At 37.4% G+C, this 21711-nt stretch overlaps 1 protein-coding gene across 1 annotated transcript in view; it reads right to left on the reverse strand.

Annotated features, from left to right (window-relative positions):
• TASP1 (taspase 1) overlaps positions 1-21711 on the reverse strand; it is a 615049-nt gene that overhangs the window by 587682 nt on the left and 5656 nt on the right. The window contains exons 2-3 of the mRNA XM_007946379.1: positions 13747-13814; positions 12142-12210 (exon numbers count right to left, since the gene is read on the reverse strand). Of these exons, the coding sequence (XP_007944570.1) occupies positions 12142-12210; positions 13747-13814 (137 nt within the window). The remainder of the gene's footprint in view (positions 1-12141; positions 12211-13746; positions 13815-21711) is intronic.

Genomic DNA, 21711 nt, shown 5'->3' on the forward strand with positions numbered 1-21711 from the left:
CTTGACTGCTAACCAGAAGGCTGGAGGTTCAAACCCACCAGCCACTCCTCGGAAGGAAGATGGGGCAATCTACTTCTGTAGTGATACTGCCTCAAAAACCCAAGGAGGGGTCGCTATGAGTCAGGTCTGACTCGATGGCACATAACAACAACAACAACAGAGATACTCCTTGGAGAGATCAATCATCGGAGAATAGAAGGGCTGTGTATGCGCAGGGAGACAGCTCATGGGGCAGGAGTGCATGGAGGCAAGGAACACAGGGAAGAGGTAACTATGGGGAGGAAGTGGGAAGACAGCTGTTGCATTGTGGGAAATCGCAGTCAATGTCATGAGACAAAGTGTCTCATGTATGGAAGATGAATTTGCTGTGTAAACTTTCATCCAAATCACAAAAAAAATTTTAAAAAATAGTCTGCTTTAAAGTATTAAAAAGCAAAGATGTCACCTTGAAGACTAAAGTGTGCTCGACAAGGTCATAGAATATAATTGCCTCTTATACCTCTTAATGCATGCAAAAGGTGGATAATAAGGAAGACCAAAGAATAATTGATACATTTGAAGTATGGTATTGGGGACGAATATTGAATATACCATGGACTGCCAAAGGAATGAACAATCTATGTTGGAAGAAGTACTGCTAGAATGCTTCTTAGAAGCAAGGATGGCAAGACAGACTCTCACCTATATTGGGCATATTATCCAGAGTGACCAGTTCCTGAAGACGTACATCATGCTTCATAAAACAGAGGGCCAGTAAAAAAGAGGAACATCCTCAATGAGATGGAGTGACACAGTGGTTGCAACAATGGCTCAAACATTGCAACAACTATATGGATGATGCTCAACCAGCAGTGTTTCATTCTGTTATATGTAATGTCACTATGAGTCGGAACTAACTTGATGGAAACTGCAGTGTAGTAACTTACTTTGTGTGGCTTTTCTACCCATAAGTCTTTATAAACTCCAAGGTGGAATTTGCTATGAGCAACTGAGGAGCTCCTGATTGCTAAAGGTGTCCACCTGGAGTATTTCTGTTGGGAGTGGCAACAAAACAATGTTCTGGGAGATGCCCACTCTCTCTCAGATGCTTAGAGTTCTGATGCTATAATTGGCTATTTTGACCACCCTGCCGGGCTCAAAAGGAGGCCTCCTAGAAGCAGAACTCTCTCTGACTGCTGGTTGAGGAAGACATGCTGCTGAAAGGGACACCCGCTCCTGAGACACGTGCTGCTGGGAAAGAGACGCAGGAGACACGCATTGCTGAGTGAGACACCGAGGGACTAGCACTGCTGGGAAAGAGACTGTGAGAGACTGTTGGCTGAGGGATGGTGGGCTGGGAGAGAGACTGAGCATTTTTCCTGAACTCAAATTGTAGCTTGGTGCTTCCCTAATAAACCTCGTAATCTGTGAGTTCTGTGTGGCCACTGCAGCGAATTATCGAACCCAGAAGAGAAGTGGTGGGTGCTCTGGGAGGAACGGCTGGAGAAAGGGCTGGAGGGAGGCAGCATGTCTGGCCTTGCAGTAAAAGGCCTTGGGTTACTGCTGGTAACCCTGTCTTCCTCGTGTGGGATTAGAGGAGGTCAGAACATGTGGCCTCCTTGCCGTTTTTGCAGAAACTAACAATAACAAATTGTATTTACCTTGTTTTCTATGATTGTGAATAACTATAAAATATATAGAGATATACAACATGAAAATGACAAGAAGATTATGGATTCCTTCTAATGTTGTTACAAGACTGTCCCAAAAAGCTTAATTTTACAATTTGGGCTAATTTGCATCATAAAAACAAAAGCATGTTATCAGCTAGCATGAGACTATAGGAAATAAGGTCAGAAAGAAACCAGACAGATCATCCAATTTTCTATCCAGTTTGCAAGCACCTGAATAATAATACCTTAAAAGACCTCCAAAGAAGTTATATCCATGTGATATGAGAATATCATGTCCAAGAATACAGGAAACATGTAGTTCCCACACATCAACAGGTGATTTACCATTATAATGTTCTTAAGCAATGTTTATATATCTAGAAACCAGTGGATATTTGCAAACTCATTTTCAGACAAATGAAAATAATAACCAGAAAAGCAATTTTCATCCAGGTGTTGAAATTAAAAGCATATGATTACTTCTGTGGTGGTTCTGTCCTACTCTTAGAGCTATTCTTGAAAATACAGTCATGTAAGAAAGGACATGTTTACCCAAATACGGGCCATATAAACAATTAAGACATGTTTTCCCAAGATATAGACTATTAATTACATTTGGGTGGAAAGTTCAAGAATTAATGGGCTGGAATTGCAGGGACTAGAGACGTCTCTGATTGTGGTGTAAAAATCCAACATGAACTCCAGGGACCTATGCAGACAAGGCTTTGGCCCCAGCAGAGAACACGTTCCAACTGTTTACATAGATGGAAACCTCAAAAATAATGGGAGAGATGGTGCAAAAGCTGGATATGGAGTTTACTGGGGACCTTGCAACCCACTAAATGTAAGTGAGAGGGTTTCTGGATGACAGACAAACCAAGCAGCAGAACTGAAGGCAGCCTACAAAGCAACTGAACAAGCAAAGAGCCAAAATACAGATAAACTCATCATTGAAACTGACACCAAGTTTCTCAACAAAGGCATGACAGAATGGATGGGTAATTGGAAACAAAATGGATGTTTTGTTTCTGGAAGAGATGTTGTCAACAGAAGCGATTTTGAGAAGATTGATCAAGCTTCCCAAGACATGGATATTCAATGGAAGTATGTTCCTAGCCATCGAAGCATCAAAAGCAATGAAGAAGCAGATAGATTGGCCACAGAAGGATCTAGAAAATAAGACTTGAGTTTCATAGGTGTTACCTTCTCTCTAGAGTTATATATCTGCTAATATCAACTTTCGAACTTTTCTTCCCTTTTTCACAAGGGCATCATCATATGAAACACTGTTTGTACCTTTTGCTGCCGTTGATATTAATGATGCCTTTGTGATTTAATAAAAACAAGAATTTCTGCCTGGAAAAAAAGAAAAAATTAATGGACTTCTACTACTAAGTTTCAGCACAGTTAACCAGAAATCATATTTAGTGAGCCCAACTGAAGTATCTTTCATTCATTAATACAGAGCCACAGGGCATACTTAGACATCAGGGGCTCAATTACCTAAAACGGGTTCCTAGGAAAACAAAAGCTTCCCATCCTCTGCATTCTGTAAATGCTCCTTAATGACAGAAAGTATTCTTTCCTTTTTTGGCATCCTCTTTTTTCTCTCCATCTTAGGATGTATTTAGAGATCCAATGGCTGCTTTACAGACATGCTAAAAGTTCCTGCTGTGGTTGATCAAAGTTAGAATGCCTGATGAAATTATTCAACTTAGCCCAGAATTGTATCTAGCCAAATAGTTACAATGCTATATTTTTAACATGTGTTAAAGTAATATTTTACCTATCCTGGAAGTAAGTTGAGGAAACATTTGCTTGCATCACATTCTGTGAACAATTGAATCAAATAGAGCATACTGAATACCCAGTTTTAGTATTTGCGACAGTACATTTTTAACTATTCAATTACACAAAAGAAAACATATTTTATGTAACAAAAAAGAGAAAAATAAACTTACACAATCGGATATATACTAGGAACTAACAAGTCTTTTTATGATCTTCTTAATGTATCCAAGTTCTTGTGGAAAAATCAGAGAAAGTGAACAAATGTTGATATTTGTTCATTATAGCCTTTATGATGTGGTACAGATTGTAATATTTCTTGAACATAAATTTAACTACATTTTTCTATAATTGACTATTTAAAATATTTTAGTAAAAAGCAGTGCATATCTGTACTCATCTCCTCGCTATTATTAATCTGCCTTATTTATAAACCAATATATAACATAATTAAGTAGAAAAATAACATCACAACAGTTTATTTTCAGTTTTTTGTTTTGTTTTGTTTTAAAAGCCACAGAATCTCAGTACAAAGAACTACTTGTCAAACATAACACAAATCTCTAAAATACTGGCTTCAGTAGACTTGCACATCTGAAATAGTTTTAAAGTTTGTTTTACTTGGATTCTTACACTGTCCAGTAAGAGTTTAGCACACATGGCACCTGAAATTGTCCTTTCCACATGCGCTACAACAGAAAAGACAAAGGTAGTCGTTTTTCCAATACTGCCAAAGTTGGCATCCACTTATACTTCTCTTCAACTCAAATAATTATCTTTTAACCATGCTGACAATAATATTGACGTATTACTCAAAAAGAACCTAACAGACAATGGCTATATAATAACTTAAACCATCCTATCAAAAGTAAGGACCTGGTTAGATCTGGTGGAAAAAGAGGGGCATTACTAACTAGTAAGTCTTCTATTAAGTATACATCTTTTTATTAAGAAGACTTCCAACACTCCAGAAAATGTTCTTAATACCTGAATAAATTCCAAGAGACAGAGATATAAATAAGTTCGCAACCCTGAATTTTCTGGAAAGCCTAATGTTTTTTTCGTGCCAATGCCCTGCATTACAGTACATGCATGTCATGAACCTATCAGGAAATGTATACACCATGAAGGAGGCTGGACCTGGAGTAGAATTACCGCTCGTGTAAACTCCTTGGCAGAGGGAATGGCTAAAAAAATTTTATCAACCAGGATGTTCAAGACTCAGTTTTATATTGTTTGCTCTCCTGTAGTAAGATTCATTGTTCTAAGCCTGCTACATGAATGAAAATTAAAGTCTGCTACATATATGAAACTTAGATGGATGGACCGAAAGATAACCAAAGTTTAAAATAATATTTTGTTCTGCTTTGAAGCAGAATTTAGGGTATCATCATGATGGAACTTCTTAAAAAGTCATGTAACTTAAGTTTTTTTCCTTATTTCCTTTCCAGATACTGAACAAAGGCTTTCCTGGGTTTGAGAGAGACAGAAACTTAGTATCAAAAAGCAGTCTTTCAAATCAACCATTGTGATATCAATCTGTAATTTTATTGAACATACACACAAATCTCCCCCCCAAAAAAAAAAATCTTCTAGTTCTTTTGTTATCAAAAGCAAAAAATACTAGATGTTAAATTATAAAGTTGATGCCCCAAACACACAAACAAAATTGATTCAAAAATCTCAGCACTATAAATCCAAGGACCAATAAATCTAATTAAATTCCTTTATTCCCCTATTAAATAAGACAAGAAGACAGTTTACACTCAAGATTTCAAAAGACTGAATTGTATCCAAATACTGCAGGATTACCACCTGTGCCTGTTCACTCTACCACTGCCACATACAGCTTTAAGTAGCTTAAAAGCTAATTCCATAATGCAGTGTATCTTCTTGGAGAATAACAACTCCCAAGGCAAAATAAGGGCTCACAGATAAAACTGCATGTCCTTCAGGAACTGTTAAGTCAGGTCTCTCATCATATCTCTTGCCAGATTCAGCCAAAATGAATACCTGTGATGAGGTTCATACAGCTCATCAAGAAATGGCTGGAAAAGGCTAAATTATTTCTTCATGTTGCCATCAGTACAAAGTAAAACAAAACAGATCTCTCCTTAAGTATTTGGACTTGGTCAAAAGCTAATCAACATTTTAATGCAGTGTAAAATTAATCTGGAATGCAGTAATTTATTCAGTTTTTTTTAATTATTATTACTATCATTGAAAAAATAAAGGAGAAAATCACTGCTTCTCCATTAAACAGGTACTTTGTTCTAGGAAACATGTTTAATTTCTAAGGTTTTTGAAAAAGAACAGATGTACCTAATGTGTAAACACACACAGTAAGTTACAAGCTGCCCCTTAGTACTTAAGGCAAGAATCAGCATCAGTACTCAGAAAGTGTTTTAAAAAGAGTGTAACTTACTTTTACTGTCCCAGGCTAACTGGGCTCTGTCTGGTGCTTCTTTGTCTGCACATGTCCACCCACAGCCTGTCTTCTAATTAAATCAATGCTCTAGCAGCAGACCAAGCAAACAAGTTGCCTCCCATCTGCGTACAGCTCTTCAGGACACATTTCCCTTGGTCAGAAGGTGGAAATTCTTGGGAGAGGTGATTTTCTCTGCCTCTTCACAAGAAGAACATGGATACTTGGCAGGATTCAACTCCATGAAGTGTAACTGTGTGTACACCTCAAAAAATAAAACAAAAAAAAAAAAAAATGCAGAAAAACATAAAGACTCCATAAACAGCTAGAATACACAGAAATACTGAAGTACCACTGAAAATACTGCTATACAGACAAAATAGGATCTTTGACTAAAATAATCAATGATAACAAGTTTAAAAAAAAAAGAAAGAAAAGTAGATAAAGTCAAAACTCAAATTTCATGCAATAAAAAACATTTTAAGTACTAAAAAAGAAAAAAGGTAACTCTCCTTCCTTCACATAAATGCAAACAGGACCCCTACCCTCATTACAGAGAATAAAAGATATCATCAATGGGAAAGAAAAATGAAACTTCAAGGGTGGTAGGCCTAAAATTAGACTTACCAGCCATATTATGGTTAATGGGCACTTGTGTATATGTGAGTTAAAGGCATCAAGCTGTCTTTCCAATGTGTTTGTCACCGGGCGGGGGGGGAGAGTAAGCAGGGGGAAAGGGCACTGATACACTCAGTTACCTTCTGTTTATGAAAAGATGCTTCTGAAAAACAAAAAAATGTGCAAAAGAACGGAGATAACAGTTTACCCTTCTAAATAGAGAAGTTTTAACATATTCTCTAATTTTTTTGCAATTTAAACAACTGAAGGAGAGGAGGAACAGGGTGTGGTTAAGCATCTGTTCACAAAGAAATTCCAAAAGCAAACTTGCTGAGGGAAAGGGGAACACATCAGCCCTTCCCCATATTCCCTTACATTGTAGATATGCCCATATGCCAGCAGAAAGCCCCAACAACTCTATAACCACTAAGCATTTAAGGACTGGCAGGCCTTAGGTGTTCTCTCTCTCCAAAAGCACACAGATAATTCCAGCCAGAAGTCAAGTCCCTGAGAAGGGGGTGAGTCCTCACAAAGCAGCTGCATAGACGCAGCACTGTTTATGCACAGGGATCCATAAACAACTGATTACCAAACAATAATCAACATCCTGGAGATCCCTCCTTTAAAGAAACGTACACAGAGGTGGCTCTGGATATAAGAGGATGTAGAGAAACAGATAAATGCATTAAAACATTTCAGATAATAATATAAATACGCCCACTTTCTTCCCCTCAGACCTTATAATATTATCAGCCATCTGCATAAGGTACATCTTAAAGGACTTTCCTAGAGTTTATAAGCAAGCATTATAATGGATTACACAGTGATCCAAAAACAGTGGACTGTTTTTAGTAGGCAAATATGAAACTTATGCCCAATATGATCTGCTTTCTAAATGCTAAGGCATTTGAATAATAAACCAATTTCACCATGAATTGTCATCTCCCTTGATCATAAACCAAAAAAAAAAAAAAGCCAAACTCACTGCCATCAAGTCAATACCAACTCATAGTGACCCCTTTAGGTTTCCGAGGCAATAAATCTTTATGGAAGTAGATTGCCCAGTCTTCCTTTTGAGGAGTGGCTGGTGGGTTTGAACTCCCAACCTTCTGGTTAGCAGTCAAATGCCTTAGGCACTGCTCCAGCAGAGCTCCTTGTCCTTGATCATAGGAATCTTAAAGGATGAATCTAGTCAATGAAAGAACAACTCCACCTAAAACAACATAATTTCAACCAAATATTAACAAAGGGCCTGTATAATTTGCCTTTCAGAAAATAAAATTAAAAAACTATCCCTACCACTACTTCTAATGCACAGTATTCTACCTACAAAAACAACCAGTCTTCAAAATGAACTAAAATGGCTAGACCAAGATCTTAAAAATCTCAGCCATCTGCATCAGTTCTCTCACACAAGACTTCATATAACCTCAAAGTTTGTCATTCAGATTTCCAAATAATAGCATCAATGTGCAAAAATACTTCAGACAGTATTTTATGAGTGGTTCATTTTCATTCAGAATCTATGAAATGCTCTCTATGTTAGAAGCATTTAAGAAAATAGTGCAATCATGATTCACCTAGATCTATGTCCAATTTTCTCAAATAAATATTCATGAGAAGCTAAACCATGTTATTCAAACCTACCAGCTGCTCCATGGAAGGAAGCTAAACCACAGTAAATGCGCAAAATCAAGGTCTACTGTTTAAAATCCACTTCCACTAGCTGAACTGAATTATTTCAAAAGCAGCTAAGAAAACAAAGCAAATGTCTTCCAAATAAATAGCCCCATATACAAAGATCAAATCATTTCATGATATTTATCGTCTCTGCTTTGAGTGCAAAGTTCTACTACCCAATGAACAGACATCATTTTTCCATCAGTTATAAAGATAATTAAAAAAAAAAAAAAAAAAACTATCAAAAGCTAAATGAAACAAGGGGGTCAAATCAATTAAACAAATCATTAAGATAGGATCTACAAACTGACTTTTCTATTTCCTTTCCCATATTTTGAAGATAAGCAAAATGTTCTTTGGAGTCTTAGATTTCTCATTTCCATACTGTAGAACACTTCTCATACTGTAGTGGCGATGCCTTCCCCAAAAAAACCTTGAAGGGAAAAACTAGTTGCTTAATAGGCAGGAACTTATGCCTCTCCCTTATTTAAATGAAGGCACCACCCCCTCTAGTGTCCAGCAGTGACAGCCTTAGGAAATGGTAGCCTTTAGGATGATACCACTTGCCTGCAGTGGTGAACAAGAAAAATGAAACCACTAACTACCAGGTCATCTGTTTCCACGAAAACCAAAAATGATGTGCCTAGGTGGCCTGCATAAATCCCTTTGGTGTATGTACTTCCCTTCCTTTCACCTTGTCTCTTCCTCCTCCACTACAACATACAGAGATCGATATACTTTTCACTATCTTGATAAAGTAAAATTATCATAGGTTTTTAAAATAAAGCCAGATACCCCATTTTGCCAATAAGAAGCATTCCATCATCTCAATCCACAGTTAGTTTGAGGGTTCAAAGAATTCAAACTGATTTTAACATCTGCCTCAGTCATAATGTAACAGGCAAGTTCAAAAGCTCTATTTTTTTTTTTAAAGTACATCCCAAAGACAAAAAGAAAAGGTATAATGACTGTCCATATTTATTTAAGTAAATTATTAAGACTTAGGTCTACCAAACAGATCGATTAGAAAGTGGTTTAAAAAACCAAACCTACTGCCATCAAGTCAATTCCAATACCTAGCAACCCTTCAGCACAGAGTAGAACCATTCCATAGGGTTTCCAAGGCGGTAAATCTCTATGAAAGCAGACTGCCTCATCTTTCTCCTGTGGAGTAGCTGGTGGGTTTGAACCACCAACCTTTTGGTTAGCAGCCCAATGCTTTAACACTATGCACCAGAGCTCCTAAAAACTGGTTATTCTCATATTAAACATAAAACAGTATAAATCAGGTTCTTTTGGGTCCTTTTCAGGGACTCAAACTATTACTATAACTATTATTACTATACTTCTTTAACTAACGTCTTCATTTGAAAACCTTACCCTGTATAAAGGTAACAAATCATAATTATGTGAGGTGACAGAAACTACGGGGGGCAGTATAAGCATGATCGCAACATAATTCTTAAGATTCAGGAAAATTCTTCCATTTAGTGTTCCCTTAGTCTATAAACTACTGGTATACTGCTATATTTCAATCAAAGATTCCATACAGAAGGGCATTTTTAAAGTTAATTAATTGAAATTTTTCCCCAAATTTAGTAATGGGGGGGAGGGAGAACACAAATCTTACTCAGGCCAGAATCCTCTGTTCCCATAATCTATATGACATATTATAATCAAAACTAATACAATAAATGTAAAAAAATAAATAAACTTCATATCCACAAAGTCATCATTCTAAACTGTAACGCTCATTTATTCATGGATAACTCATTATTACAAACTGAATGTATATTTTTAAATACAAATCAGTAAAGCTTTTTAAAGTAATGTTCATCACTGAGGAAAAATGCAATGAAAATGTGTAACATACTATAAGTTATGACTTCAGAAAATTAAAGGTATTCTAAGACAGAAAAAAAAAGTTTGGTTCTACTCAACTTTGTATTCATAGGTGCCAGTGTATCTCCCTGCTACTTACTCATTAACCTTCTTTTTCCAGACCCACACTGACTCCATGCACCAATTATCTCAGAACATCACTTACTGTACAAAGTAGAATAATTTTCAGTTAATAATTCATCACGTTGGAGGAAGTCTTCCTTGTATTTTGTTTTGAGTAAAAGTACAATTTGGAGGTACGTATATCAACCTTCCTTCTTGCATCACTTTTCTTCTTTTATACACGACATATAATTAGCCTTTTTTTGACATTATAAAACTTGTCATTAATAGTTACCATAAACATTTACCTCATGATATTATTTTCAAAGCACCTTATAATAGTAATAATTCCTAACAGTTACTGATGTTTACTATATGCCACATACTTTTGTGAGTGATAAACATATATTAACTCAGTTAAACTTCATAATATGTCCATGAAGTAGAAATTATGATTATCTCCATATTGTAAATGGAGAAACTGAAGCAAAAAAGATTTTGTGATGTCCCTAGGGACACATGATAAGGCCTGGTAGAACTGGTATAAGATGTAACAGTCAGGATAGGAGGGGTCCACACATCCCCAAGTCAATGCTTCAGGGACCAAGCTGTTATCTACTACAGGTGTTCACTTTCCTTGACTACATTAGGACCAAGCCGAAGGCATTAACAAGAGAGGTTAAAAATCTACAAAACATGATCAAAAGCACAGCTCCAAAGTTAAGCAGTGGCATACATAAAAAGCACAGCTAGGACTTTGGTTAAACTCATGGATAATTTTCATAGGAAAAGGCAATGACAGGGTGGGTGCCCTGATGTTGTTGCTGTTGTTATGTGCCGTCAAGTCAGACCCAATTCATAGCGACCCCTCCTTGGTTTTCCAAGGTGGTATCACTATGGAAGTTGATTGCCCAACCTTCCTTCCTAGGAGTAGCTGGTGGGTTTGAACCGCCAGCCTTCTGATTAGCAGTCAAGTGCCTTAGGCACTATGCTACCAGAGCTCCTGGTGCCCTGATGTTGTTGTTGTTGTTATGTGCCATCGAGTCGGACCCGACTCATTGCGACCCCTCCTTGGGTTTCCAAGGCACTATCACTACGGAAGTAGACTGCCCCATCTTCCCTCCAAGGAGTGGCTGGTGGGTTTGAGCTGCCAGCCTTCTGGTTAGCAGTCAAGTGCCTTAGCCACTATGCTACCAGAGCTCCCAGTGCCCTGATAGTAGTGCCTAAACACAAAGACCACAATCCAGTCAAAATGGGAAGGTTTATTCTAGCTCTAACTCTCCAAAACTCATCCCTGTTTTATCTTCATGTCTTATCTAATCTTACTCCCAAGTAGTTTTCTCAACCAGAAAGCTATTTTTCACTATAAGCCTCTAAACTAACTCACACAAATCTAACTTTTCTAAGTTTGAGCAACTAAAGTCAGTCTTAAGACCTCAATAGCCCTTGGATAAACCCACCATCAAGTTTCTAGATTAAGAGAACTGAGAGACCTTCACTCTGGAGTACAAAGAACTATATAGCAAACTTGATAGCCTCCCCACTCAATTCTTCAAAGTCTACAGTTAATTGGGACCAATATAAAATCTCACTGGAAAAGATATACTTCACAGAACAGACCTTCAGGATATCTATCTGTTAGGTTAGTGAGAAACTTCCAGTTTACACACTTACAGATAGTTGAAATCTCTTTATTTTTTAAAACAATAGAATATATATTATTTTGGGGGAGTTAACTTCAGGAATTTTCCACCTGAAGATATCCAATCACAGTTAAGAAACCAATCACTATGAACTTTCGTATTCATGAATCTCACCAAAAAAAGGGATGAACGGAATTTGACTGACTCACATTAATTGGAAAAGTCCCCAGTGAGAACAACTTACAGACTGGCTTCTTATTAACTTTGTCAATATTGTCAGGAAACACTGATCATATAATTTATGACTGTCTAACTCAACTTTCATGTCACTTAAGAACGAGTTATAACTCACAAATATTTTATATAAAACATCAACAGAGAAAACATATACCTCAAGTTCCACCAGAGCTGCAGTCACTGCATCTGTTGCAAGACCACCAGCCTGTAGCTTTTCAATTGCCTATGAAACCAAGGGGAGAGATTATTGTCAAACTACAACTCCTCAACCACGCCCATAAACTTTCTAAAAGCTTAAAGAGGTGCAGGAGACATTTATAGTTGATGAAAAATGATCACTAATCCCAATCTATGCCTCAAGACATAAAGTACTTAGATTTAAAATAATCATGTGTTTATATTCAAGTTAATTTATGAGATATCTCACTTAATATTATTCAGATTAAGACAATGAATAAAATCTGGCCACTAAATGCAAGATGTAAGGAATTTGGTAAGTGAAGGGCTTCATTTATCACAGAGCAACTCAAAATACCACAGAAATAACATTAATTCATTTGGTTTAAACATCCTGACAAGTCTTATTTTATATACATGACTAAATCTCCATCTCAGCTAATAATGTCCCTTCCCATTGTTAGTCCTCTTCCTACCCATACCTATAAAAAACAGTGGCATGTCAGAATCCTGAGATGGAAACATATGTTCTGCTATAATGTATTTTATATGGAGATTAAGAAATCATATTCTTTTGTAATATAACATACAAAGAGTAAAGGTCTGAAGCTGGGCAAAAATGAGAAAGAAGGGAAGACTGATTCCTAAATGAATTGTTAAAGCTCCAATTTAGTCAACAAAGAGAAAGTTCAAAAACTAAGAATTGTATTCTTCATTAAACTTTTAGAAAACAAATTCACTATATAAACTGAAGAGGTAGATTATATAGTCCAAACAGAAATTTCTAGGATTAAAGTTGTATGAAAGTGAAACATATTTCTAAAAAGATTTCACACCAAAAAAAATATAAAAATTATAAAATAGCTTAGGGAACATCTCATATTTAGCTTTATTATTTTTAATAAAACAAATACAAATACATAAAATATTCTTATATATTTATGGGATTTCATTCATAAGAAAGAGCTTGGCTTTCAAAGCATAACCTGTCTTTCAAATGGTATGAAAATAGCTGAGAGAAGTCTATATTTACCCAATTTATAATACCAATTAATATTCTATTTGCATAAAAAGTAATGGAAGGTTTCCCTACAAAGTATACAGTCAGGATCAAAATAAAAACAAACAACATTTCTTTTCATTTCATTCCTGCCCCACATTACGTATTCAACAATTTAGCAAAACCTCAAAAACTAAAAGAAAAAAAGTACAACTGAATACAAGGGAAAAGTTAAACCCAAGAATAACAATGAATTCACTATGATACAAACTACATGATGAAAAACAGAAGGAAAATGTACAGGAAAATCTCTCTTGGCAAAGATTAAAAGAGATATGATTATGCACCACAATTCCAAAAATAAAGACTTTAATCTGTAGAAGGAGGGAAGAGATCTAAGCATTATCTGGAGAATAAAAAAATACAAAACAACCCAAAAAAGACCCTACAAATATGAGCAGAGTAATTTTGTTATACAAACCAAAGATTTTCTTCTAAATGAAACCATAAAATTTTGAATTTCTAGTAAAGTTGCTTTATATTCAAAACATAAAACATTTAGATGATAGATTTTGATCATACCTTTTGACAAGCTCGTTTGCATACATGTTTATATTCCTTGGCTTTGGATTCAGAATGATAACCTGCACCTGTAGAAGAATCAATCAATAGTTAGTTATTATTATAATATTAAACTTTGCTCTACCCTTGAGCATAATGCTCTTCTGTGTTGTTGTTGTTGTTGTTGTTGTTATTGTTCTTAGGTGCCATCGAGTCATCTCTGACTCATAGCGACTTTATGCACAACAGAATGAAACACTGCCCAGTGCTGTGCCAGCCTCATGATCCCTGCTATACTTGAGCCCATTGCTGCAGCCACTGTGTCAATCCATCTCATTGAGGGTCTTCCCCTTTTTCGTTGACCTTCCACTTTACCAAGCATGATACCCTTCTCCAGGGAAGGGTCCCTTCTGACAAAATGACCAAAGTAGGTAAGATGAAGTCTGGCCATTCTCACTTCCAAGGAGTATTCCAGCTGCACTTCTTCCAGGACAGATTTGTTAGTTCTTTTAGCAGTCCATGGTACTTTCAATTTTCTTCGCCATAACCACAACTCAAAAGCATCAACTCTTCTTCAGTCTTCCTTATTCATTGTCCAGCTCTCAGATACATATGAGGAGACTAAAGATACCATGGTTTGGGTTAGGTACACCTTAGTCTTTAAGGAGATATATTTGCTCTTCAGCACTTGAAGCAGATTTGCCCAATGCAGTATGTCATCTGATGCCTTGATTTTTGCTGCCATTGGTGTCAATTGTAGAACCAAGTAATATGAAGTCCTTGACAACTTCAATCTTTCTCCATTTGTCGTGATGCTGCTTATTGGTCCAGCTGTGAGGATTTTTGTTTTCTTTATATTGAGGTTTAATCCATACTGCAGATGTAGTCCTCAATCTTCATCAGTAAGTGCTTCAAGTCATCCTCACTTTCAGCAAGCAAAGTGGTGTTATTTGCATATAGCAGGTTGTTAATGAGTCTTCCTCCAATCCTGACACCACCCTCTTCTTCATATACTCCAACTTCTTGGATTATTTGCTCAGCATAGACTGAATAAGGATGGTGAAAGGATACAACCCTACTGCACTCCCTTCTTGATACTATGTAGTATCCCCTTGTTCTCTTCAAATGGCAGCCTCCTGGTCTATGTACAGGTTCCTCATGAGTACAATTAGGTGTTCCGGAATTCCCATTCTTCTCAGTGTTATACATAATTTGCTATGGTCCACACAATCGAAAGACTTCGCATAGTCAATAAAAAACAAGTAAACATCTTTCTGGTATTCTTTGATTTCAGCCTAGGTCCATCTGACATCAGCTATGATATCCCTCATTGCATGTCCTCTTCTGAATCCAACTTGAATTTCTGGAAGTTCTCTGTCAATATACTGCTGCAACCGTTTTTTAATTATCTTCAGTACGATTTTACTTGCATGTGATATTAATGATATTGTTTGATAATTTCCACATTCTGTGGGATCATCTGTCTTTGGAATGGGTACAAATAAGGATTTCTTCCAGTCACTTGGTCAGGCAGCTGTCTTCCAAACCTCTTGACATAGCCAAGTAAGAACCTCCAGTGCTGCATCCATTTGTTAAAACATCTCAGTGAGTATTCTGTCAATTCCTAGAGCCTTGTTCTTTGCCAATTCTTTCAGTGTACCTTCGATTTCCTTCTTCAATACCATTGGTTCTTGATCATATGCCACCTCATCAAATGGATGAACATTGACCAATTCTTTTTGGTACAGTGACTCTATGTATTCCTTCCATCTTCTTTTGATGTTTCCTGAATCATTCAATATATTACCCATAGAATCTTTCAATGCTACAACTCAAGGCTTGAATATGTTCAGTTATTTCAGCTTGAGAAATGCTGAGTGTGTTCTTCCCTTTTGGTTTTCTAACTCCAGGTCTTTGAACATTTTACTATAATTGACTTTGTCTTCTTGAGCTACTCTTTGAAATCTTATGTTCAGCTCTCTTATCTTGTCATTTATTCCATTTGTTTTAGCTACTCTCTGTTCAAGGGCAAATTTCAGAGTCTCTTCTGACATCCAATTTGGTGTTTTCTTCCTTTCCTGTCTTTTTAATGACCTTCTGCGTTCTTCATGGATGATGTTCTTGATGTTATCCCACAATTCCTCTGGTTTTTGGTCACTGGGGTTTAATGCATCAAATCTATTCTTTAGATGGTCTCTAAATTCAGGAGGGATATAATCAAGGTCATATTTTGGCTCTCATCGACTTGTTTTAATTGTCTTCAACTTCAACTTGAACTTGCATTGAGCAGTTGATGGTCTGTTCCACAATCAGCTCATGGCCTTTTTTTGGCTGAAGATATCGAGCTTCCCCATCACCTCTTGCCATAGATATTGTCCACTTGATTCCTGTGTACTCTGTCTGGAAAAGTCCATGTGTACAGCTGCCATTATGTTGTTGAAAAAGGTATTTGTAATGAATAAGTCATTGATCTTGCAAAATTCTATTATGTGATCTCCAGCATTATTTCTATTACCAAGGCCATATTTTCCAACTACCAGTGATCCTTCTTTGTTTCCAACTTTTCCATTCAATCGCCAGTGATAATCAACACATCTTGATTGCATGTTTGGTCAGTTTCAGACTCCAGAAGTTGGTAAAAGTCTTCAATTTCCTCATCTTTGGCTTTGGTGGGTGGTGCATAAATGTGAATAATAGTAGTATTAATTTGCCTTCCTTGTAGGCGTTTGGATATTATCCTATCATGGACAGCATTGTACTTCAGGACAGATCGTGAAACATTCTTTATGATGATGAATGTCATGCCTTTCATTTTCAATTTTTCATTCCAAGCATAGTAATCCTATGGTTGTCTGATTCAAAATGGCTAAATATAGTCCATTTCAGCTCACTAATGCCTGGGATATTGATCTTTATGCATTCCATTTCATTTTTGACAACTTTCAATTTTCCTAGATTCATACTTCATACATTCCATGTTTTGATTATTAATGTATGTTTGCAGCTGTTTCTTCTAATATTGAGTCATGCCACATCAGCAAACAGAGGTATCGAAAGCTTTACTCCATCCATATCATTAAGGTCGGCTCTACTCTGAAGAGGCAGCTTTTCCCCAGTTGTATTTTGAGTGCCTTCCGACCTGAGGGGCTCATCTTCTGGCACTATATTGGACAATTTTCAGGGCTATTCATAAAGTTTTCCAGTGATGTATCAGACAGTATTTCACTGCTATTCATAAGGTTTTCATTGGCCAATTATTTGAGAAATGGATGGTCTCTTCCTTCCTCTGAGTCTATCCTAGTCTGGAATCCCCAATGAAACCTGTCCACCATAAGCAGACCTGTGGCATTTCCAACACTGGTGTTACAGCATCCAGTCTCACAGCAACACATATGCCACCACCAGATGACAAACTGATAGACAAATTAGTCTCCCTTAGTTGTTCTAAACTGCTCCACTCACTTCCTGGCCTCCCTTAATGCCACTCCAAATCCCCCACCCAGCTCTGCTTCCATGCTGCCCTTTAAAGAAGCCACTGCTGCAAACACCCCTAGGTGCCTGGCTCCACTTTGGGACCACTCTTCAGAGAAGACGCTGCTCCAAACAAACAACCCCAGGCACCCAACTCTGTGTCTGGGCCACCCTTCAGAGAAGATGCTACTCTAAACAAATACCCCGGGCCAAACACTAGAACAAACTTACCCAAACATCAGTCATTTGAGTAACAGATTTTTTTTTGTTGTTTTCCTAATCTATATACTATTTACAGCACTCTGGTGGCATAGTGCCTAAGGCATTTGACTGTTAACCAGAAAGTTGGTGGTTCAAACCCACCAGCTACTCCATGGAAGGAAGGCTGGCAATCTACTTCCTTAAAGATTCATCTCCTCAGAAACCCAATGGGGATCACTATCAGTCAGAATCGACTCAACAGCAGTGAGTTTCTTTTTGTTTTTGTATATACTATTTGCACTGTTTACCTAATATTTTTAAAACACAACCTAACACTTTTTTAACTTAAAAATTTAAAGATGCAGTTAGTTACTTAAATGGAATATCAGTATCCCTTGCCATAAAAAGTGTAACTTTAAACACATTTCAAATAAAACAGTGTAATTATATTTTAGCTAGATTCTTTCACTTGTCAGTGGTATATATTCTGAACCTGCCTTTCCTCTGCTAAATAATGAAGTTGGCAAGTGTTAAGCAGATATTAAAGATATTTCAGGGCCAAACTCAGAACTTTTTCATATTCTAATTAGAGAGATTACGTGTAAATGCTGTTTAATACTGTTCTCTATATACATTAAGAAATCCTTGGGTGATGCAAACTGTTAGTGTACTTGGCTGCTAATCAGTATGTTGGAGGTTTGAATCCACCTAAATTTGTCTCAGAAGAAAGGTCTGTCAATCTACTACCTGAAAAATCAGCCATTGAAACCTGATACACATGGAGTTGTCATGAGGTGGCATTGAATGTCTACAATTTTTTTTTTCCTACACAATAAAATAATATATGTGGCAACAGTGTCTTATGTTTTGGATAAAACTGATGGAAGACTGGGGCCTTGAACAGATCTGGGATCACCTATTTCTAGAGAACCATAAGGAAAGGCCTGTTGAATATACACACAGGTTCTGTAAAGGTTCAATATTCTAAAAAACAGGTTTAGCACTTCTACATACCCCTACAGCTCAGTTATCTACTATCTCATCATTTGACATTTCACATTTATGTCAATAGTTAAAAACCTATCCAACTATCTTGTGCATTAATGATGTACATCTGGCAGTAACAAATGCTGAGGTGTAAGGCAAGAGTAACTCTAGCTGTGATGGTTAAGGTTATGTGTCACCTTGCCTGGGCCATGATTCTCAGTGGTTTGACAGGTAAGGGATTATGTAATTTGGTAGTCATGTAATGATGTAGTCATCCTCCACTTTGTGGTCTGATGTGATTATCCTCCATTTTCACATAACTCGCCAATTTTTGCATAATGACCTGGTGTTTGGATCCTGACCATGTAGATAAGTCAGAGGTGCCTGTATTACGGGTTCCAGTTGTTTGTGCATCTTTTCTGCTATCCTGGGTCCCTGTACCATGGGCCATTCTTTCTCTGCCTTGAGGAAAGGTGAGTTAGGCTTACAGTAGAAAGTCTGCAGACTCACAGGAGGAGTCAAGAGGCCTAGAGAAATAGTTCTTAACCTTCCTGAGGTACTGTAGGGGTGGAAAGAAGACTTCAGTACTCTGTTAAAGAGCTTTAATTAAAGGCTTGATTATCAAGAGTGTTTAAAGGCTCTTATCTTTGTCTTTCTCTTATTTAGACTATTCTCAGATTTTTAACCAAGCAAGTATTAATCTGCTTAGGGAAACAAATCTACATTCTCCTATAGAAGTTTGTGTGTTCTGATTAAGAGGCAGGAAAAAGGGGGAAAAAAATTTGGTTGCCATAAAGTGGATTCCAACTCATAGCGATCATATAGGAAGAGTGGAACTGCCCCACAGGGTTTCTGAGTCTGTAAACCTTCTGTGGAAAAGCCAGTGGGTTTGAACTGCCAACCTTTATGTTAGCAGCTATGTGCTTAACCATTGTACCACCAGAGCTCCTTGATAAGAGGCAGGAACCACCAGGATTTCTGATAGGCAGTTATGAATATGGTATCACTGATGTTCCAGTACCCTAAGTTAGTCTGCAAAGATAGACGAAAGGATCTGAAGTTTTTCAGTGGGAGAGCGGCAGTTGTAGTGGTGGTGGAACATAGGTGATTTGTAAGTAACACCCCTTAACTTCAAACGTTGTTCAGAAGCTACATGGTTTTCTAAAGTTACTATTAAGAATTTCAGATTCTGAACAGTAATTTACCAAATGCAGAGCTTTATGAATGAAGGCCAATGAAAGCGAACTTAAAGAGATCTTATCCTTGACACTTCCTAGCAAGAACACCTGACTTTTTTTTTAAATAACTTTCTATTGTGATTTGGGTGAAAGTTTGCAGAGCATATTTGTTTTCCATTGAACAGTTCATACATTTTGTTTTATGATATTGATTGCAATGCCCAAAATGTAATAGCACTCTCCCCATTCCCTCTCTGTTTCTCTTTTCCATTCATTCTTCTTTCCTATCCCTTCCTGCATTCTGAGTTTTATCCCTGGGAAAATGTGGCCCTATTGATCTCATATGGTTGACTCTTGCCTGTCTATTGTTTGAATCAAAGTTGAGACATGGGAGTGAGTTGTTGAGAACATACACAGCAAAACATACACTAATTCAAAATTCTCCAAGTACAATTTAGTGACATTGATTGCATTCTTGGAGTTGTGAAGACATGCTCACCCTCCTTTTCTAAGTTGTTCCTCTATAATTAACATGAACTCACTTCCCCATAAGGCTCCTATCTTTCCAGTTGCTGTTGTCAATTTGATCTCATATAGTCAGTTCTCAGAAGAGCAGGTAAGCGAGCCAGGGAATGGAGGGTGGGTGTTTCAGGAGAGCCCAGGGGCAGGCCAGGTAATCGAGCTGGGGCACAAAAGGCGGGTGTTTTGGAAGCACCCGGAGGCAGGCCAAGTGAGCAAGCCAGGGTGCAAAAGGCAAGTGTTGGAGCAGCTCAGGGAGACCACGGAGTGAGTGGAGAGGTTTAGAACAACTAAGGTAGACAAACTTGTCTGTCAGTTTGTTCTACTGTGGTGGCCTGTGTGTTGCTGTGAGGCTGGAGGCCATGCCACCGATGTATCAAATACCAGCAGGGTTACCCATGGTGAACAGAGTTTCAGTGGAGCTTCCAGGCTAAGACAGATTGGGAAGAAAGAAGGGGCAATCCAATTCTCAAAGAACTGGCCAGTGAAAACCTTATGAATAGCAGTGAAACACTGTCTGATATATTAATGGTAAATTTTATGAATATCCCTAAAACAATGTCTCCTTGAAGACTAAGGTACACCTAACACAAGCAACAGTATTTTCAATCACCTCGTGCATGTGAAAGCTAGACAACAAATAAGGGAAGAATGAAGAAAAGCTGATACATCTGAGTTGTGGTGCTGGCAAAGACTACTAAAAGTAGCATGGACTGACAGCAGAACTGACAGATCTGTCCTGCGAGAAGTGCAGCCGGCTGGAGAATTCTACAAAACATTCAGAGAAGAACTGATACCAATCCCACTCAAAATATTCCAATAGAAAAGGATGGAATCCTCCTTAACTCATTTTATGAAGCAAGCATAACCTTCATACCAAACCAGGAAAAGACATCACTCAAAAGGAAAACTACAGACCAATATCCCTCATGAATATACATGCAAACATCTTCAACAAAATCCTAGCCAATAGACTGCAACAACATATCAAGAAAATCATTCATCACGACCAAGTGGGGTTCATACCAGGTATGCAAGGATGGTTCAACATTAGAAAAACAATAAACGTCATCCACCATGTAAATAAAACAAAAGAGAAGAACCACATGATCATATCAATTGATGCAGAAAAGGCATTTGATAAAATCCAACACCCATTTCTGATCAAAACTCTCAGCAAAATAGGAATAGAAGGGACATTCCTCAACATAATAAAAGGCATTTATGCAAAACCAACCACCAACATTACTCTCAATAGAGAGAGACTGAAACCATTCCTCTTGAGAACAGGAACTAGACAAGGATACCCGCAATCACCACTTCTATTCAACATTGTACTGGAAGTCCTAGACAGCCATAAGGCAAGAAAGGGAAATCAAAGGCATCCAAAATTGGTAAGGAAGAAGTCAAACTATCCCTATTTGCTGATGATATGATCCTATACCTAGAAAACTCAACAGACTCGGTCAAAAACCTACTGGAACTAATTGAGAGATTTAGCATCGTGGCAGGATATAAGATCAACATCCAAAAATAAGTTGGATTCCTCTACACCAGCAAAGAGATTGCTGAAAAAGAAATAAGAAAATCAATACCGTTCTCAATAGCTACCAAAAAAATAAAATACTTG

Source organism: Orycteropus afer, unplaced genomic scaffold (genome assembly GCF_000298275.1).
Source record: "Orycteropus afer afer isolate SDZICR_OR568_19922 unplaced genomic scaffold, OryAfe1.0 scaffold00158, whole genome shotgun sequence".
NCBI classification, from domain to species: Eukaryota; Metazoa; Chordata; class Mammalia; order Tubulidentata; family Orycteropodidae; genus Orycteropus; species Orycteropus afer.